General features: G+C 40.3%; 1 protein-coding gene across 5 annotated transcripts in view; it reads left to right on the top strand.

Annotated features, from left to right (window-relative positions):
* Nucleotides 1-17365, top strand: part of ST3GAL3 (ST3 beta-galactoside alpha-2,3-sialyltransferase 3) — a 198650-nt gene that overhangs the window by 67560 nt on the left and 113725 nt on the right. For 2 of the 5 annotated variants that reach the window (XM_037002344.2, XM_037002347.2), the window contains exon 3: nucleotides 8093-8140. The exons of the other annotated variants lie outside the window; for them this stretch is intronic. In XM_037002344.2, coding sequence (XP_036858239.1) covers nucleotides 8093-8140 — 48 coding nt within the window. The remainder of the gene's footprint in view (nucleotides 1-8092; nucleotides 8141-17365) is intronic. 5 annotated transcript variants of the gene reach the window in all.

The raw sequence follows: 17365 nt of genomic DNA on the forward strand, positions 1-17365 counted from the left end.
TCAGAAAATTACAGTTCCTGTACTAAGTTCAGCCCTTTCCTATTTCTAAGGCACCAGGACTAATTTTTCTGAATATGTTCTGTATATGTTTCCCATGCCCCTCAGACCTCATCCTACCATCTCACTCAGTTTCACCACATGCCTAGCTCCACGTTCATTCCAGCTGCTTTGGTTGCACACACAGGTGTTTATAAGCAGTACCACCCATCTTCCCTTGCCCCACCCTCTTGAGGGCATGTGTGGTAGAATTCCAGCTACTCCCAGATTCCCTGGTCTCCCTGAGGGTGCTGATGCCCCAGGGGGTGTCCTGCACCTGATCCTCAGCCAAGTACCTTTTGTCTCGTGAGTGATGTAGCAGTTTCTTCCTCAATTTCCTCATGACTCACTTTTCAAAAGTAGTCTTTGATAGTCTTTTTTGAAAGTCTAAACGGATTGTATTGACTAGTTCCCTTTTAGTCACATGCATTTTTGCCTCCTGAAAGAAACTCTAATATATTAATTAGGTATGATTTCAACTTCCTGAAACCATACACCCCTCACTTTCTTTGCCTCAGTACCTCTCCTTCACTGTTCTCAACCTATCAGCTTGGCCTGTCCTGTAAGGTCATCTCATACCAACTCAAATACTATCTCTTCCATGTCTTGCCAGCAAAAAATTTTCCCTCATGTATCTGAACTCCTGTAGCAGTTTCTCTAGAGGCTTTTAATATAGTGATTTGACCTCTTTACTATCTTTCTGATAGTTTATAAACTCTTTCATGTCAGAGACATGCCAACAGTCTTGAGTTTAATAAGAGTTCTGTATATGTTTGGTAAGTTAATGAAATAAGTCTACGGGGAAACTTCTTGAAATAAGACTACTATATCAATAGCCTCCACTTACTTATTCACAGCTGAGTCTTTGCAATCTGATAGTACAGAAACTGTTCCCACAAAAGTCACGAATGCCCTCCCAGTGAGTCATTCTGGAGTATCTTTTTATCCCTCAGCTACTTCCACCCCTTTGCTATGTTTGGATATTCCTTCTTGTAACCAATTCTTACCTCCTCTGGCTTCCTCTGTCCTGCTACTCTCATCTCTTTGGTTATTTCAGTGATTCTCTTCCATATACATTCCCCTAAATTAATGATTGGGTTTCATTTTCTGTCCTCAAACTTTTTTTCTTTATGTATCTTTAGGCATTTCATTTATTCAGGTTTTTTTGTTTGGGTCTGGGACTAGGGAGAAGAAATTTAGGGGCCAAGGTTAAGGTCAGATCCCCTGGGATCTAAGCATTGGAGAAACTAGAACAAGAAACAGGTAGCCGTGTGACAAAGTATCAGTTCTGCTATTGGGCCAGTAAGCCCCCGCAGTTATGGACTCTTTCAGAGAAGGCAGATTGGAGAACACAGTTCAGACCTAAGGTCCAGGTGCTTCATTTCTCCGGAGATTCCGACCCTGTTGGGTAAGTTGTGCTTGGAGCAGGTCCAGCCTGGTGTCAGTTCCACCTCTTAAACCCAGCCATCATGAAAGCAGAGTGCTCCAGGGTATTAAAGTGTGAGGACTGGAAGGTAGAGGAGGTGGGCCCACTCAGACTATAGACAGCTCCAAGATAGCAGGAAACATGAAAAGGAGAATCTCAATTATAGGGCAAACCTTAGAGGAACTAAGGAACTAAGGAACAGGCTATCTGTGTTATAGCTTGCTGCTATTCTGGATGTAAAGCAGCTCTTTAAGGTATTTTGTTGCCCTCAGCAGCAGGGTGTAGCTCTTCACTTTGATGCTTGGTGTGGGTAAAATTGTATATTTCCAGAATATCTTACCTGGCTTTAGTGCATCCTCAGGGGTGGAGAGAAGTATGGCTTTAGTGCAACTGCATATCAATAGGCATTCCTCAGGGGTGGAGACAAGTTCATCTCCATATCAGTGGGTAATTACCTGGGCAACCTAGTGTTTATCTGGACCTGAGAGGTTAAGGGGAGGGCTGGTTGGCTTCTGCTGGAGCAGGAGAGAGAAATGGCCCAGACTGAAGTTTGTAAGCAATAAATGGGTTTTAAACTTTATTTCTCCCTTGGACTGATTTCAGTTTTAGAGCTATTTTGCCCCAGGATTTTGTCTCCTCATAGTAACACTCAGTTGCTAACTTGGGCCCAGCATCAAGTCTGGCCCATAGCTTCCCAGTCTCTACTCTTCCTTGTCTGCTTGTGTCTCTTACCAACAATCACAACACTCAGTGCTTCCCAACTCAGGTCTCCAGATGGTAGAACCTCTCTGCCTCATAGGTGGATGCTCAGTCTATGGGTACTTTCCCTTGGGTCAGGTTCCCACCTGTGGTCCAGTCATCAGAGGCCGGAGGAGAAGTTTAGATGAAGGTTATTCCCAGTCAAGCAACAGTCAGCATCTATTTGCCCAAGCCCAAAATGTATGTATAATCCTCCTCCTTCCTTCTCTCTCACTCATGTCCCACTTGTCACTAGTCCTGTAAATTTTCCCTTTTAAACATTTTTAGCATGCATCCTTTTTTCTCTATTCCTATTGCCACTGCCTTGGTTCGGCTGCCATTACTTCTCATCTAGAATGTTGCATTCTCCTCCTTATCCATATCCTGGCCTTCAGTCTTTCTCCCTAATCTACCTTTTACTCTATTGCCAGAATAGTCAATTTAATTCCCACATAGCAGTCAAAGTTTATATTTAGAAATATAAATCAGGTCATGTTACTCCTTGGTTTTAAGCAGGGGCTTCTCACTGCTATTAAAAAGCAATGCAGGGGTCTTGACATGGCCTCCTACCTAAGGCCTACAGATCTGGTTCCTGTCTTCTGTGTGTTTTCCAGCAACACTGGCCCTCTCTCTGTTCCACAAATGTACTAAGATTGCTGTGCTTGCTTTTCCTTCTGCCTGAAACTCTTTTTTCCATCGATTTTTTTTGGCTGCCTCCTGTTTTCAGGTCTCAGCTCATATGTCACCTCAAAGAAGCCTTCTCAAAACACCCTATCCTATCTAGCATGGCCTGTACTTCTACCCTTAGGCACTATTACATCATTGGATATTCTTTATATCACTTATCACTGTCAGAAATTATTTTCTTCATTTATTTGTTTACTTGTTTTTTCCAGTCTCCTTGACTAAAATACAAATTCCTTGAGAATAGAAACATTCTTGTTCTTGCCGTTGTATCCCTAAGTCTGGTATGTGGTAGTTACTTAATAAATATCTGTTAAGTTAATAAGCAATAAAATATCTCCTTTGTCACTCTTATTTCTATCCCTGTGTGTTATGCTTGACTTTTTTCCTCCAGCTTTGTTAAGATACAGTTGACAGATAACATTGTATAAGTCTAATGTATATAGCATGATGGTTTAATTTGCAAATATACTGTGAAATGATCACAATAAGGCTAGTGAGCACATTGATCACCACACAGTTTCGTGGTGTGTGTGCATGTGCATGTGTGTGTGGTGGGAACTGTGTTTGCAAATATCAAGTGTACAATACAGTGTTCTTAACTGTGCAGTGCTTAGCTCTATGTGTGTTTTTATCTTATGTGGTTGCAAGCTACTTAAGAGAAGAATTTCTTTTTTTTTTATTCATTCTTACATCTCTAGGGCTTACCCACGTCGGCTGTTAGAAGAGGCTGTATTGAATGTACTTGTTCACAATGATCTGAGCTTTGGAGCCTCTTTAGTAACTGGAAAAGACTGAACACTTTCTTCTTCGTACTCTTTTTATATTCCTTTTCCCTGATTCAGAAACCAGACACAGGAAACATCTGACCATAATAAAAGATTTCTAGTAAATTCTATGTTTCCTCCTTGAACAAAGTTGTATGCAACAGTGCTCTACTGTGCTTTGGTCTGGAATTCTGTTTGGTCACTTGTATAGCACACCACATGGCTGCTTCTGGCCTGGAAGCCAGGAACAGCTGGAGCTTGGGCTGCTTGAAGTAAAAATGTCATATTTGTTAGCCTGAGAGAGAGAGAAGTCTGGATATTCTTGCTCTGTTTCTTGTAAAACAAATTTTTTGATTTGTTGAATACTGAGTTTTCCCTTTAGCCGTAGTGGTTTATAACTAAAATGACCTTACATCCTTTAGAATAAACACAAATGATGAATGGTCGAATCTCCATCTATGCCTTTAATGCTCAAAGTAAAATCCATCAAAACTTACAGAAAACATGAATTTGTCCCTAACTTCCTCGTGCAGTAACTACCCTCTCACTGTATCTCTTGCTAAGGACACATGTTCTTTGGAGCACTCCACTACCACAGGAAATATATTTGCAGAGGCTCCGTAAGCCTCTCATCTGTTTGCTGCTTACCCCTTGCATACCCTTATCATACTTGGTTTTTAGCTACCTTTTAACGTGTCAGTCTTCCTTGGCTAGAAGGCAGTGACTACCTCTTACTGGTATCTCTAGATTCCGCCTCAGGGCCTGGCACATAATTAGGTACTTGATAATATTTGTGGGAGGGAGGGAAGAAGAAAAAAAAAGCCCAGTTTATTTAGGAATTGATATAGCTAATATATATTTAAATGGAACAAAAGGATGACCTCAGTAACTAAGGAGAAAAGCTGGGTAGCTTTTCAGCACATACAGTGAATAATAAAGGCAATCAAAAGCCTTCCATCCTTTTGCATTGGTACCAGTGAGTTAGAGGTTAAAATCCTAGAGCTGGATTAGAGAGCTCTTTTTCTTTACTTTTTTTTCCCATGATGATACAAGTAATACATGTTCACTTGAAGAAATTTTGCAAAAACATGGAGAATAAGCATCACCTACAATTTCACCCAGAGACAACCACTATGAACATTTAGTGTTTTGTCTTTAAGTGCTTAGTTAAGTTTTAGTCTTTTATTTAACTTTTAGCCTTTTTTCTTTATGTTTAGATTGAAGAATTTATTAAAAGCGGTTATTTCAGGGCTACTTGTGAGTATGCAAAAGGTAAATTGCAATAGGAAAAGTACTTGTTAACTGCAATAAAAATTTGAGATGCTGTTTTTATTGTTCATCTGGGCAGTCCCCTCTGAAAGCTCTCATCTTCTCCAGGTGAGCCTCTAACTGAGAAAGCTCCTGGGGCACTTACCTTATTCCCTCTTAACTGACATATGTATATACTTATATCTTCCTGGGATGAGGCCAGGTTCCAGCCTCTGAAGCTTCAGAGTAGGACAGTTAAGTTGAGTTGAATTGAATGAGAATCTATATGCAGAATGGGTTTTTCCCCCAACTTGTGACTTATCACTGATTTAACCTTTGAAAGAAAGCAAGGACATTTACTCGTTGATTCCTTTGTTTAATAAGCATAATGACTACTTTCTGTGTGTCACTCTCTGAGCTGGGCATCATAGCCTCAGAATGAGTAGATATTCCTTGTCCTCAGGGAACTTGCGGTTTAATAGAGGAAAAAAAAGAGCAACCATTATAATAAATGCCAAAATAGCAGTGCAGTGATGGCCTAAAAAAGAGTGAGCAAAATTGATTAGAAAAGCCTTCAGGAAGCAGGGCTGTTTGAGTTGGGTCTTAATGGAAAAGTGGGAGTTTTTATGTATGCAAACAGGCAGAGAAAACAGTAGGTCTGATGTCTGAAGATGTGAAGGCACATATCTCTTTGGGGAAATAAAAGTAGTTTGGCATATCTGGAGTATGAGGTATACTAGGCAAGTGCGACAAAATGGTGAAGACCTTGAATGTCAGAGCTTGGACTTTATCTTACAGGCTATGGGAGGCCACCTGAAGGATTTTAATCAAATCAGAGAGCAAAGACACAATCAGGTATATTTTTTAGAAAAATCAGCATCAAGGATGATGGAAGTGGGCTAAGTTGGCCGCAGGATGTGATTATGGGGCTATCAGAACAGTCCCAGCAAGAGGATGGGCAGATGTCCTGCAAGGTGAGTCCGTAAAGACGGAAAGTAGATAAATTAGTGGTTGCCTGTGGCTGGGGGTGGGAACAGGGCATGACTATAAATGGGTATGAGGGGTCTTTTTGGGGTGATGGGAATGTTATAAAATTGTATGTGGTGCTGCTTGCACAGCTCTGTAAATTTTCTAAAAATTACTGTTTTTCACTTAAAATGAGTAAACTTTATAGAATGCAAGTATACTTCAATAAAGCTCTTTTAAAAAGAGAGTGAGAAATAGGGGTTTCCATTCTGAAAGGGCAGTAGCATTGAGAGGAGAAGGATGTGAGAAACGTTGATAAAGAAGTAGGATTTGTAGGAGTTAGACATTGATTGTATCTCATACGAGATAGGATGGTTGGTTACCTGTCTCATCAGCCAAGTGTCCTAATTGTGCTTCTCTACATTTTTGTAAAAAGATGTCAATCCTACCTTTTGCTTGGTAGGTTTCAAAGCATACAGATCTGCCCTTCACTGGCAGGACAGAATATCTGCCTTTGGATCCTTATCAAAAACCATATCCTCCAGCTCTCTGCCACTCAGCTCTTGATAAATAGTTGTGAGAAAAAAATATTCATGAAGGATTTGTGGACTCTTCATTTCTCTCGGCACTGTACTTAGCAAGAATGCCAGGTGTTATGTTGGTAACATAGCAGTAAATAAAGCAGATACAGTATTTGTCTTTATGGAGCTTACAGTCTAACAGTGGGGACAGATGTTACTTACAGTTAGGATAACTACTGTGTTGGATTTCCATGTGCAATAAGAGCAAATGGCATACAAATTGAGATCTGAAGGATAGTGCTAGGGTGGTGGCATGGCTGTTGACATGGGTCCCGCATGCATCTAGCTGGCATTTCTTTGTAGTGTGTGAGCCTTTTGGATATGATTCCTTTTGCATCTGGGGTCTCTGAGGTTATTCTGGGCTTTAATTTATTCTGGTATCCCTTATAATTGCCTTTATTGAACTGTACATTGGTTTTATGCCAGCATTTTATACTGGCACATGTAAGAAATGGCCATACGAGAGTCATAACTACTTACTATTAAAAATAGTAGAAGATACAGCATCCCTTTATTAAGACCCACAAGAGGAATGAATTCCTTTCTGATCACTGTATAGTATTTACTTTTATATTTTGGTCTTCTGGCTGTTCTGCAGCACCCTGTTCCATCTTGCTTCAGGCCCCCACACATAGTACTCTGTCTGCCTGGAATGCCCCAGTCCATTCTGGCTAAGTATCCCTTACGTATCCTTCAGCTGTTAGTTCAAGTGCCACTTTTTTAGGGAAGCCTTCCCTAAACCAACATTCGCTCCCTTTCCAAACTAGGTCTAGTTCCTAATGGGCACTTTCACAGCACTCTTTTCTTTTTTTATCTTATCTGTTTTTAGTTGGAAAATTTATTGTTCAGTAACTTCCTTTACTCTCTCAGACTGATTGGCAGGGAGATCAAGAGGGTAGAGACCATCCTTTTTTTGTCTGCTGCTGTATCTCACAGTATAGTATCTTTTACATGATAGATGCCCAATAAGTATTTACTAAATGACTGAATGAATGAGTAAATGAATGAATGCACTGTGGGCACTAAATCTTGTAACTATTCATTTTTTCCTTTTCTTTGACCGTTTGGGAGCCCAGGCCTCCTTTGTCCCTGTAGTGTTTGTGTAGGTCCTCATGGCATGCATTTTGTGTACTAACATTCCCCTGACTATATAACATTTTTCCTTTCTTTGACTTCACCATTTAAAAAATTCCAGTGTGTACTATAAATTCCTATAGGCCACTTTAAGCCTTTTGGGGGAAGAAATAATAAACAATTGAGTATATGAGTAGGAAAAGAAAGGATGAAGTCAAAGGGAAGTGTTAGTGCCTGTAATGAGATGCAGGAGGGAATTTTTCTTTTGCTTTGTTTTAATTTTATTTTCACTATGAGAAGGAAAAAGAAGTTTGTCCCCTAATTTGGCAGTTTATGGCTCTGAAGAATTTGGGGCGTGTCTCTGCCCTTAGAGGTTCCTCCCAGAGGCAGGAGAGGAGGGACTGGGCCTCCTGGCCCAGTGGATGGGTGGGCGTGGGCCTGTGGAGTGTATCTCTGCAGCTGAGTTCCCTTCCAGCCCACTTGTCCAAGAGGGAGGGTTTGGGCGGAGTTAGTGGGAGCTTGTTTTTTTGACTGTAAGGAGAAAGAAATGAACTTGTCCTCTTGTGTTGCAGATTCAGTGGTTCTTTCCTTTGACTCCGCTGGACAAACACTAGGCTCAGGTACCAATCCCTCCCCCTCTCTCATCCTTTCAGCCCTCAGCACTGGCCACATGTGAAGTGGAGCCTAAGGAGGTAGGGGGTATCTAGGGAGGCCAATGGAGTATCTCAGAATTGTGGGACAGTCTTAGGAAGACTTTCTAGGGACTCCTGGTCTAGGAAGCAGCAGTGGGATGCAATGTCCAGAAGACTTTGCCAGTTGTTTTACATGTGCACTGAGGAGTTGACAGTGGAGGCTCCTTCCTTGTTCAGTGTGGTCCAGGTTCAAAGAAAAGGTTTTTCTCTTTTTTGTGTTTGTATCCTGTCTCAAAGAGTGGGGCAGAGGGCATTGAGAGATCCCAGGCTCTGGGTACACTGGAGCAGGAAACCTTCAGGGCTTTCCAGCAGAATGTTAGACTGGTGAGAGTATTAGAGTAATCCAATTGCATGTTTACACATATGCCCCATGCACTCAATACACACTTCCTCTAGGAGGTGTACTATATACTTTACTGGGCACTCATGCCAAAATACATGCAGGCCAACATCCTCCCACTCTTGCCTGCATCTACAGTGCAGGACCCACAGGTTGGCATATCCACTCCTTTGACACAACATTGCCCAGGCTCAGTGGAGCTGGCTCACCCATGTTTGAAGCAGTACCTGTTCCACACCATTGTGCTGTTGGCAGTGAACAGAAAGAGAGATTACTCTGATTAATCAACTTGCTGCCATTGCATCCCTCTGGGATCCTTGGGATGACTTGACTTTGTGAGAAGAGCATCTGTGTATCAAGCCTTCATTTTCGGTGGAAGATGGTGGTCCTTGTCCTGTAGTTGCTGACTTTGAATAACAGAGACTTTGCTGGCCTATTGAGGGCAGTCAATCCATTTTGCTGTCCTTGAATGTAATAGACTATTGCTTGACAAAGCAGCCAGGCAATTGTGGCATTGTGGATAAGGGGAAAGATGCTCAGAGAATATGATCACAGCTATCACTGTTTACTGAGGGCCTACTATGTGCTAATACTATGCTAAGTGCTTTACACACATCTTGCAAGGTAGATAATATATTTTTGTTTTGTTTTTTTTTTTGATAGTATATCTTTAGTTATAAATAAACTAATGCTCAAAGAGGTAAATAACCTGTCCAGGTCCACTCATCTCTGTCTAACTCTAGAGCCCATACTCTCTCCCTTGACATCTTGCTGTCTCATACCTTCTGTGCTTGAGGTGTCCTCCACCAAAATGCTGAGACAGTAGAAGTTGCTTTAAGATAGAGTAGACAGAGTTTTTAAATGGGCACAAAAGTGGTATCTATTCATATAGGAAAAGATTGATCAATTTTATTACATTGAAGTTAAGAACTTCTGTTATCAAAAGAAACCATTTAAGAGAGTGAAAAGGCAATCCAGAGTGAAAAAAAATATTTATAACACAATCAACGAAGGGCTTGTTTCCAGAATAAAGAACTGCAAAAATCAATAGGAATAAATAATCCAGTATAGATTCAAGCAAAAAAACTCTTGACTGGTCACTTCATGAAAGAGGAAATCCAAATGTGTAAGAAACCTATAAAGAGGTGTTCAATTATAGTAGTATCTAGGGGAATGCAAATTAGAATTACATTGAGATACTACTATACATTTACTAAAATAGAAAAACTTGAAAAGCTCAATATTCCAGGGTTGGTGAGGATGTAGTACATTGGAAACTCTGAGTCTCTTTTGGTCAATGAGTAAGTTGGTTACAACAACTTTGGAAAAGACTATGGTAGTGTCTAGTTAAATTTTAATAAACAAATACCCCATGACCTGTCATTTCCTCCCCTAGATATATTCTCACATAAATGGATGCTTATCTATATACCAGGATACATGTACAGAGACATGTATGAGAATCTCTCTCTGTCACAGAATGCAGCTTAAGGACTGGACAGAATGCATTTTTTAGCTATTTGGGGATTCTGAAATATAAATAGTGGCAGACAGATTTTGGGGAAAGACTAGAATTAAAAGCGCTACCACATGGGCAGTGAATTTCTCATTTTTCATCTGGTATCCCATGTCCTGGACTTAAGGCAGCCCAAAACCTGGCAGTGGACACAAGGGCACAAATAGACAGAATTCCAGAAGACCTCTAGTTATATCTCTGAAGTAGAAAAGGGTCTCTAAGGATCAGACAGAGGAGGAAATCCCAAAGATTGTTTTTTCTGTTCTCTCATGCCCTAGTCCCCAAATGTCCCATGGCATTCGTGGTTGTAGTGCCGGTGGCAGCAGTGGGGCCTTCAAGCACCTAAAGCTGAGGAAGGAAAACCTTCCTCTCTGATTAGAGGAGTATAATCCCAAGAGGGTGGGGTGAAATTTAGTTGTTTTTTCTCTCTCTTTCTTCCTGCTTCTTGGCTTAGATTTGGGTACAATTCAGGAAATGCATGACAGAATGTGGTTAACTGAAACCCCACTTTCTGCCAAAAAACCAAGAAGAGGAGGCCCGATGAACTGGAAAACAGTAGGCAAAAACAGAGAGGGAGAAGCTCAGGAAAGTAGCTCTATAAAATTGTTCATGAACTTCTGGGCTAACCCCTGAGCTATACATACATGCACCTGATTCTAACAAATATATCAAAGACTTTGAGAACTGAACTAAGGTATAGATCATCACCTGAGTCCTAGACTGGGCACTGGGTGGTACACACAGAGGACATACCTGAATAGGCTTTGAAAATGGAACTGACATTGAAACTACAACCCACAGAAGGCTGGTCAGAACTTGCCATCTAAATCCAACCTAGTTGATTATCTGGTAAACAAAAATGTCAACATTCTCCACTAGATTTAAAAAACACCTAAAGTTCCATATCAAAATATCCATAAAATTCTAATTAATCATCATATGAAGAACCAGGAATATCTCAACATGCATGGGAAAGATAATCAATAGATGCCAACATCCAATCAATACATGTTGGAATAATCTGACAAAGAGTTTAAAGTAGCTGTTATAAAAATGTTCCCAATAGTAAGAGCAAACACTGTTGGAATGAATAGGAAGATTAAAAAGTGTTAGCCAAACAATGCAACAACAGTAAAAACCAAAGATGTAAAGAAGAACCAAATGGAAATATAAGAAAAAATACAATAACTGAAAAAGTTTTTAAACAAATTTTAAAAACTCAACTGAATGGGCTCAATAGCAAAATAGAGATGACAAAGGAAAGAATCAGTGACCTTGAAAATAAAGCAGTAGGAATGATCCAGTCTCAACAATGAAGAAAAAAGATTTAAAGTTGGACAGAGCCTTAGTAACTCATGGGATAATACCAGGTTTATTATCTGTGTCCCTGGAGTCCCAGAAGAAGAGAAAGAGTACAGTACAGAAGACATATTCAAAGAAATACTAGCTAAAACTTCCCAAATTTGGGGCCTACAGGGGTTATCTTGGGAATGGAAGGCCAGTTCAACATTCAAAAATCGATCAATGTATTCCACCAGATTAACTGTTGAAAGAAAATTTGCTGGTTATGTCAATTGATGGAGAAGAACATTTGACAAAATTCAACCTATACTCTTTATAAAACCTATCAGCAAATGTAGAAGGGAACTAATTCAACCTGATATGGGGCATCTACAAAGAACCTACAGCAAACATCATAGTTAATGCTAAAAGCCTTCTCTTCCCCTAAGATCAGGCACCAACCCTGAAAATCCTCACCAATGCAGTAAGGCAAGAAAAAAATAAAAAACATACAGATTGGAAAGGAAGAGATAAAAGTAACCCTCCTCATGGATGATATGATTGCCTACATAGATAACCCAGGGCATCTGTTAAAAAAAAACTCCTAATAACTAATAAATGAGTTTCACAAAATGACAGGATGGATGCAAGATCAAAACACATATACTAGCAATGAACAAATTAAAAATCAAAAATTAAAAAAAACCTGACAGTAATCCCCCAAACCAAAATACTTATATACAAATCTAATGAAATATATATATACACATTATATATGTGTATATATATATATATAGGATTTGTGTGTTGAAACCCATTCCTCTCCCATTTTTTCTTCTCCACTTACCCAGCTATTGAAGCCACAAACCTTAGCAGTTACCTTAATTATTCCTCTTCCTTACCCCTTCCCTCTTTTCCTGCCTTCAGTGTGTCCTTGTCCAGCCACTTCTTTCTAGCACCATTGTCCAAGGTTATATCTTCTCTCCCCTAGACAAGTAAACATATCCTAACTGGTCTCTTTGTGCTCATTTGTTGAGCAACCCATTCTCTATATTGTATCCAGAGTGATCTTTTAAAACTATAAATAGGTCATATCCTATTCCCACTAAAATTTCTTGAGTAACTTCATGTTACACTTAAAATCCAAATTCTGTGACCTACAGGGCCCTACTTGCTGGCTCCTACTCCAATTTCTCTCTAATTGTCTCAACCCTTTCACTTTGGTACATTTGCCCCTCATTGCCCTCAAGCCACATTGGCAGTCCTGCTATTCCATGAATATGCCGGGCCCCTTCCTGTCTCAGAGCCTTTGTACTCACTGTTTCCTCTGTCTAGAATGCTTTTACCTCCTGTGCTGCATGACTGTCTCAGATCTATGTTCAGATGTCACCTCTGCAGGAAGGCCTTTCCAGACTATTTTATCTGAAGTAGTCTTTTCTCTTGACACCTAGTGCTTATCTATAAGAAGATATGTCTTTATTCCTTCTTAGCACTTATCCTTCCTCAAACTATCTGCTTATAGCTTGCATACTGTCAGTCTCCCCCACTAGAATGTAAGCGTCATTTGGCCAAGGATCTTGCCTATCTTATTCATCACTGTGTCCCTGGTACTTAGAATAGTACCTGACACATAAAAGTTTCTCAGTAAATATTTGTTGAATAAAGAGTAGAAAAATAGAAACAACAATGTTCATCTCTTAATGGATACTTAAATATTACATAAATAATAGCACAGCCATACAATGGAATACAGTGCAGCCATTAAAAATGATGATATAATTTTATTTTTATTGACACAGAAGATGTCAAGGATATTTTGAGTGAACAAAACAAACAGCATGTACACTGAAATGTAAGTAAAATTACATATGTACATTCACACATTTATGGAAAGAACTTTCTGTGAAGATATTCACTAAAATGTCTGCAGCAATTAACTTTAGATCATGGGAGTTTCAAATGGTTCTTCCTTCATTCTTTATAAATTGTTTACATTTGGATTTTTATAGTAAGCATGTGTTATTCCTACAACTAGAAAAAAATAATTTACTTTTGTTTGGAGAGAGGGACTCTGTCTTGTTTTATGTAATAATTGCTTGGAGATTATTTGTACTTATCTACCCTACTTGGTGGTAAGCTCCATAAAGTTTAAGGTACAAACTGCAGGATAAGCCATTTTTCCTATTTCCTGTCTCTGCTGCTCTTTTGGTCTGCTGTCCCTCATAATCCTCCTACAGCTTAGCATAGGATGCCCTAACATGGTCTGGACTTAACTTGATATCATGACTAGAATTGCATTCACTGCATACCCCACGCTAGACATATGCTGTTTTCCCAGGACAGAGGGGAAATAGGTACATGACCTCTTTGTCTGCACTGGGATAGGGCTTCTACCTACCAGGGTAGGGTTCACTCTCCATTGGCCCTCAGTAGTGTCACTCTGGAGAAGCACTGGGCTGTGCTTGGATGGAGGGGTCATAGTCACAGGGACTCCTTATCAGGAGCTTCTTGCTAGGCTTCTCTCCTCCCCGACACCAACATACACCCATTTGAGATTGGAGCTCAGTTTGTGAACTTTTAAGTTATTTTACTGGGTCAGTTAATTTAGTGTAGGTCAGTGAATTTTTCTGTGTTTATTTTATAAAGCTGCTTTTCCTATTTTAGTTTGTCTTTGATTAATTGATTCTATGTTATGATATATTTCCCTGACTTGAGATGATGCGGGAGCTGTTTGCACTTTGACCAGCCCCTCTCAGGCCCCTGATGACTCCTATGATTCATGTGTGGGCATGGCTGGGACCTTCTGACATGACCTTGAGATGGGGTGGGAAGTGACAGTATGTAATTGCTCAGATGGCAGCTGTTCTCCTAATGTGAGGGTCTGCTTTTCTCGTTTCCTCTGAGAGTCAGTGTGGCATGATGTAAAGAAAAGAAGCTTCAGAGTCAGCTGTGTTGGTTCAGCAACATCCCAGCTAGCCCACCTATTGCCAGCTGGGAACCTTGGACCTGTTCCTTCCCCTCTCTAAGCCTCTGTTTTCTCATCTATAAAATGGAGAAAATACCTACCTTGCAGGGTTGTGAGGATTAAATTGAGAGTGTAGGTAGAAGGACTGGGAGCAGCATGAATGCACAGTAGATGTTCAGTAAGTAGTAGTTCCCCTCTGTTTTCCTCTTGATGGGCATGTCTAACAGTCCATTTGGAACTCTTGCCAACTTCCTCCTCCATCCAAGCCATGATGTATGGTACTTAAGTTTCCTATAGCCCATGACTTTTATTGGACATTGTGCAGTGCCATTTTTTTCAGAAACGAGGGACTTGTTTTGGTCAGTATAGATCCTCATTCCATTTACCCCAGTGACCTTTGCATTTCACAATTCATCATAGCTCAGAGATTGGAGCCAAAGACCCCTTTAGAGAAGATCTGGCTGCCCAGTTTCTTCTTTTATGTGGTTGGAGTTTTCTTGCCTAATGGCCCATCCTGGCTCTCTGGCTTTTGTGCATTGTAATATGAAGCATGGCAGTTTTCTGATACAGTGAAGTCCATATTTATATACCATAAATTAAACTTAATATACCTCAGTAATATTCCTCAAATTGGTCTTCATGGGAAACATTCAATCCTGTCATAGCAACAGTCACTTCATAAGCACCTGCTTTGTACAAAGCACAGTGATCGCTGATGGGAATTTGTGGTGGTTCTTCAGACTGAAAAAAGTAAGTGGATCACTGGAAACCAAAAATGTCAGCAGCACAACTGGTGCATACTGTGCACCAACATTCCCTCAAATTCCATTTTTGGGGCTCAGTGGCCTAAAAATGAAGCTAGAGTAGGACACTTGCCTTCGGGAACTTTCACAGAGGTCTCCCTTTGTCCTAGAATAGGGTCTCGCTGTGTAGTGCAGTCTCCTGGCTGCGCGCACATGAGGGCATAGGTAGAAAGTGGTGACATTTGTGTACCAGGCCAAGATAAACAAGAGGGGGCTAAAGGTTACCTAAATAGGGCATTGTGAGACATTTATAATTTTCTTTACATTATAGAATTATGAGGAGCAAAATGAAATACAAAGCAATATGGAATATATTAAGGATTGAACTGTTATAAAACACAAAAAAGTATTTTCAGTTTTAAGTTATAAACTTGAGCTTGTTTTGATATTCATAAACTTTTATATCAGGTTTTATGCTTCAGGGGTGGTCAATTTTCATAAATGTTCCATATATGCTTGAAAAGATTGTGCATTCTCCACTCATTAGATGTAAGGTACTCTGTGTATCTGTTCAAATTTATTAACCATTCCCTTCAAATCTTCTGAATTCTCACTGATTTTGTGAGCCTGGTTTTTCAGTGGTGATGTGTTTCCATTATGATAACAGAAGACCTGTTGTATATTTATCCTTGTAATTATGTTAATCTCACCTTATAGAGGCATACCTTGTTTTATTGTGCTTTGCTTTATTGCACTTCGCAGATACTGCATTTTTTACAAATTGAAGGTTCAAGAATTCAGTGGAGGAAGTGGTGGAAATAGCAAAAGAACTAGAATTAGAATTGGAGCCTGAAGATGTGACTGAATTGCTGCAACTTCATGATAAAACTTGAATGGATAAGAAGTTGCTTCTTATGGATGAGCAAGAGAGTGGTTCCTTGACATGGAATCTACTCCTGGTGAAGATGCTGTGAAGACTGTTGAATGACAACAAGATTTAAAATATTACTTAAGCTTAGTTCATAAAGCAGTGGCAGAGTTTGAGAGGACTGACTCCAATTTTGAAAGACAGTCTACCATGGGTAAAATGCCATCAAACAGCATTGCATGCTACAGAGAAATCGTCAGTGAAAGGAAGAGTCAATTGATATGGCAAGCTTTGTTGTTTTATTTTAAGAAATTGCTGCAGCCACGCCAGCCTTCAGCAACCATCCCCCCTGACTAGTCAGCAGCCACCAATATCGAGGCAGGACCTTCCATCAAGGTTGCAACTCACTGAAAGCTCAGATAGTGGTTAGCATTTTTTTAAGCAATAAAGTGTTTTTTAATTAAGCTATGTACATTTTTCTAGACATGATGCTATCGTACACTTAATAGATTACAGTATAGTGTAAACATAACTTTTATATGCATTGTAAAACCAAAAAATTCATTTGACTCTCTTTATTAAGACACTCGTTTTTTTTTTTTTTTTTACAAGAACATGACTTAATCACACTATGAAAACAAGTACATCATGCACCCAGCATAAAACCAAAGGAATTTCTCCTATGGCTCTGAGGACTAACTTCACCTGGCATATATGTAGTTCTGCCTGCTTCCAAACATAGGGTCACAAAACTGTGCCTTACTGTGCCCCAACTTCTGCAGAAGGGCTTGGCCAAGTCCCTCAACACTGATCCTCTCCACCCTGTCAAAGCCAGCTGCTAATGAGATGAACCGACAGTTAGGGCCACATTCTCCTTTCACAAAGAAATTGCCTCATCACCTTAAATAAAAAGTGACCAAAAGCAAAGAGACCCCCACCTGTCCACAAAACAGTGTATTACAAACAATGCCTTTAAGAGTCGAAGGGCATAAAGCTCCATTTTGGATGTCTTACACAGTAATTCCCTTTACCATCTCCTATGATTCATTCAACAAATCCACATAGTGCCTACCATGAGCCTCTCACTGTGCTAGGCCCTGGGTGTGTAATGGTTGAAAAAAATAAAACTTAACAAAAGCCAGCTGTGGGCCCTGACCTCACTGAGCTTACTGCTCAGTAGAGGAAGCAGAACCATGTGCAAGTGAACAGTTACATGCAGCCCTAAGAGCAATGCGGGAAAGACCCATGCCGAGCAAGAGACTCTGTGTGGTAGATGAGCTGGTCTCTGGGGAGGTGACGTCCCACTGGGGACCAGAGGCTGAGGAGGAGCCCATCAGCTGAAGAGTTAGGAGGACAGCTTTCAGGCAGAGGGAACAGCATGTGTGGAAACAAAGAACTTGGAGAGCTTGGGGAGGTCAGGGCAGAGTGAGGGGGGTGGAC

This window comes from Manis javanica, chromosome 4 (genome assembly GCF_040802235.1).
Source record: "Manis javanica isolate MJ-LG chromosome 4, MJ_LKY, whole genome shotgun sequence".
NCBI classification, from domain to species: domain Eukaryota; kingdom Metazoa; phylum Chordata; class Mammalia; order Pholidota; family Manidae; genus Manis; species Manis javanica.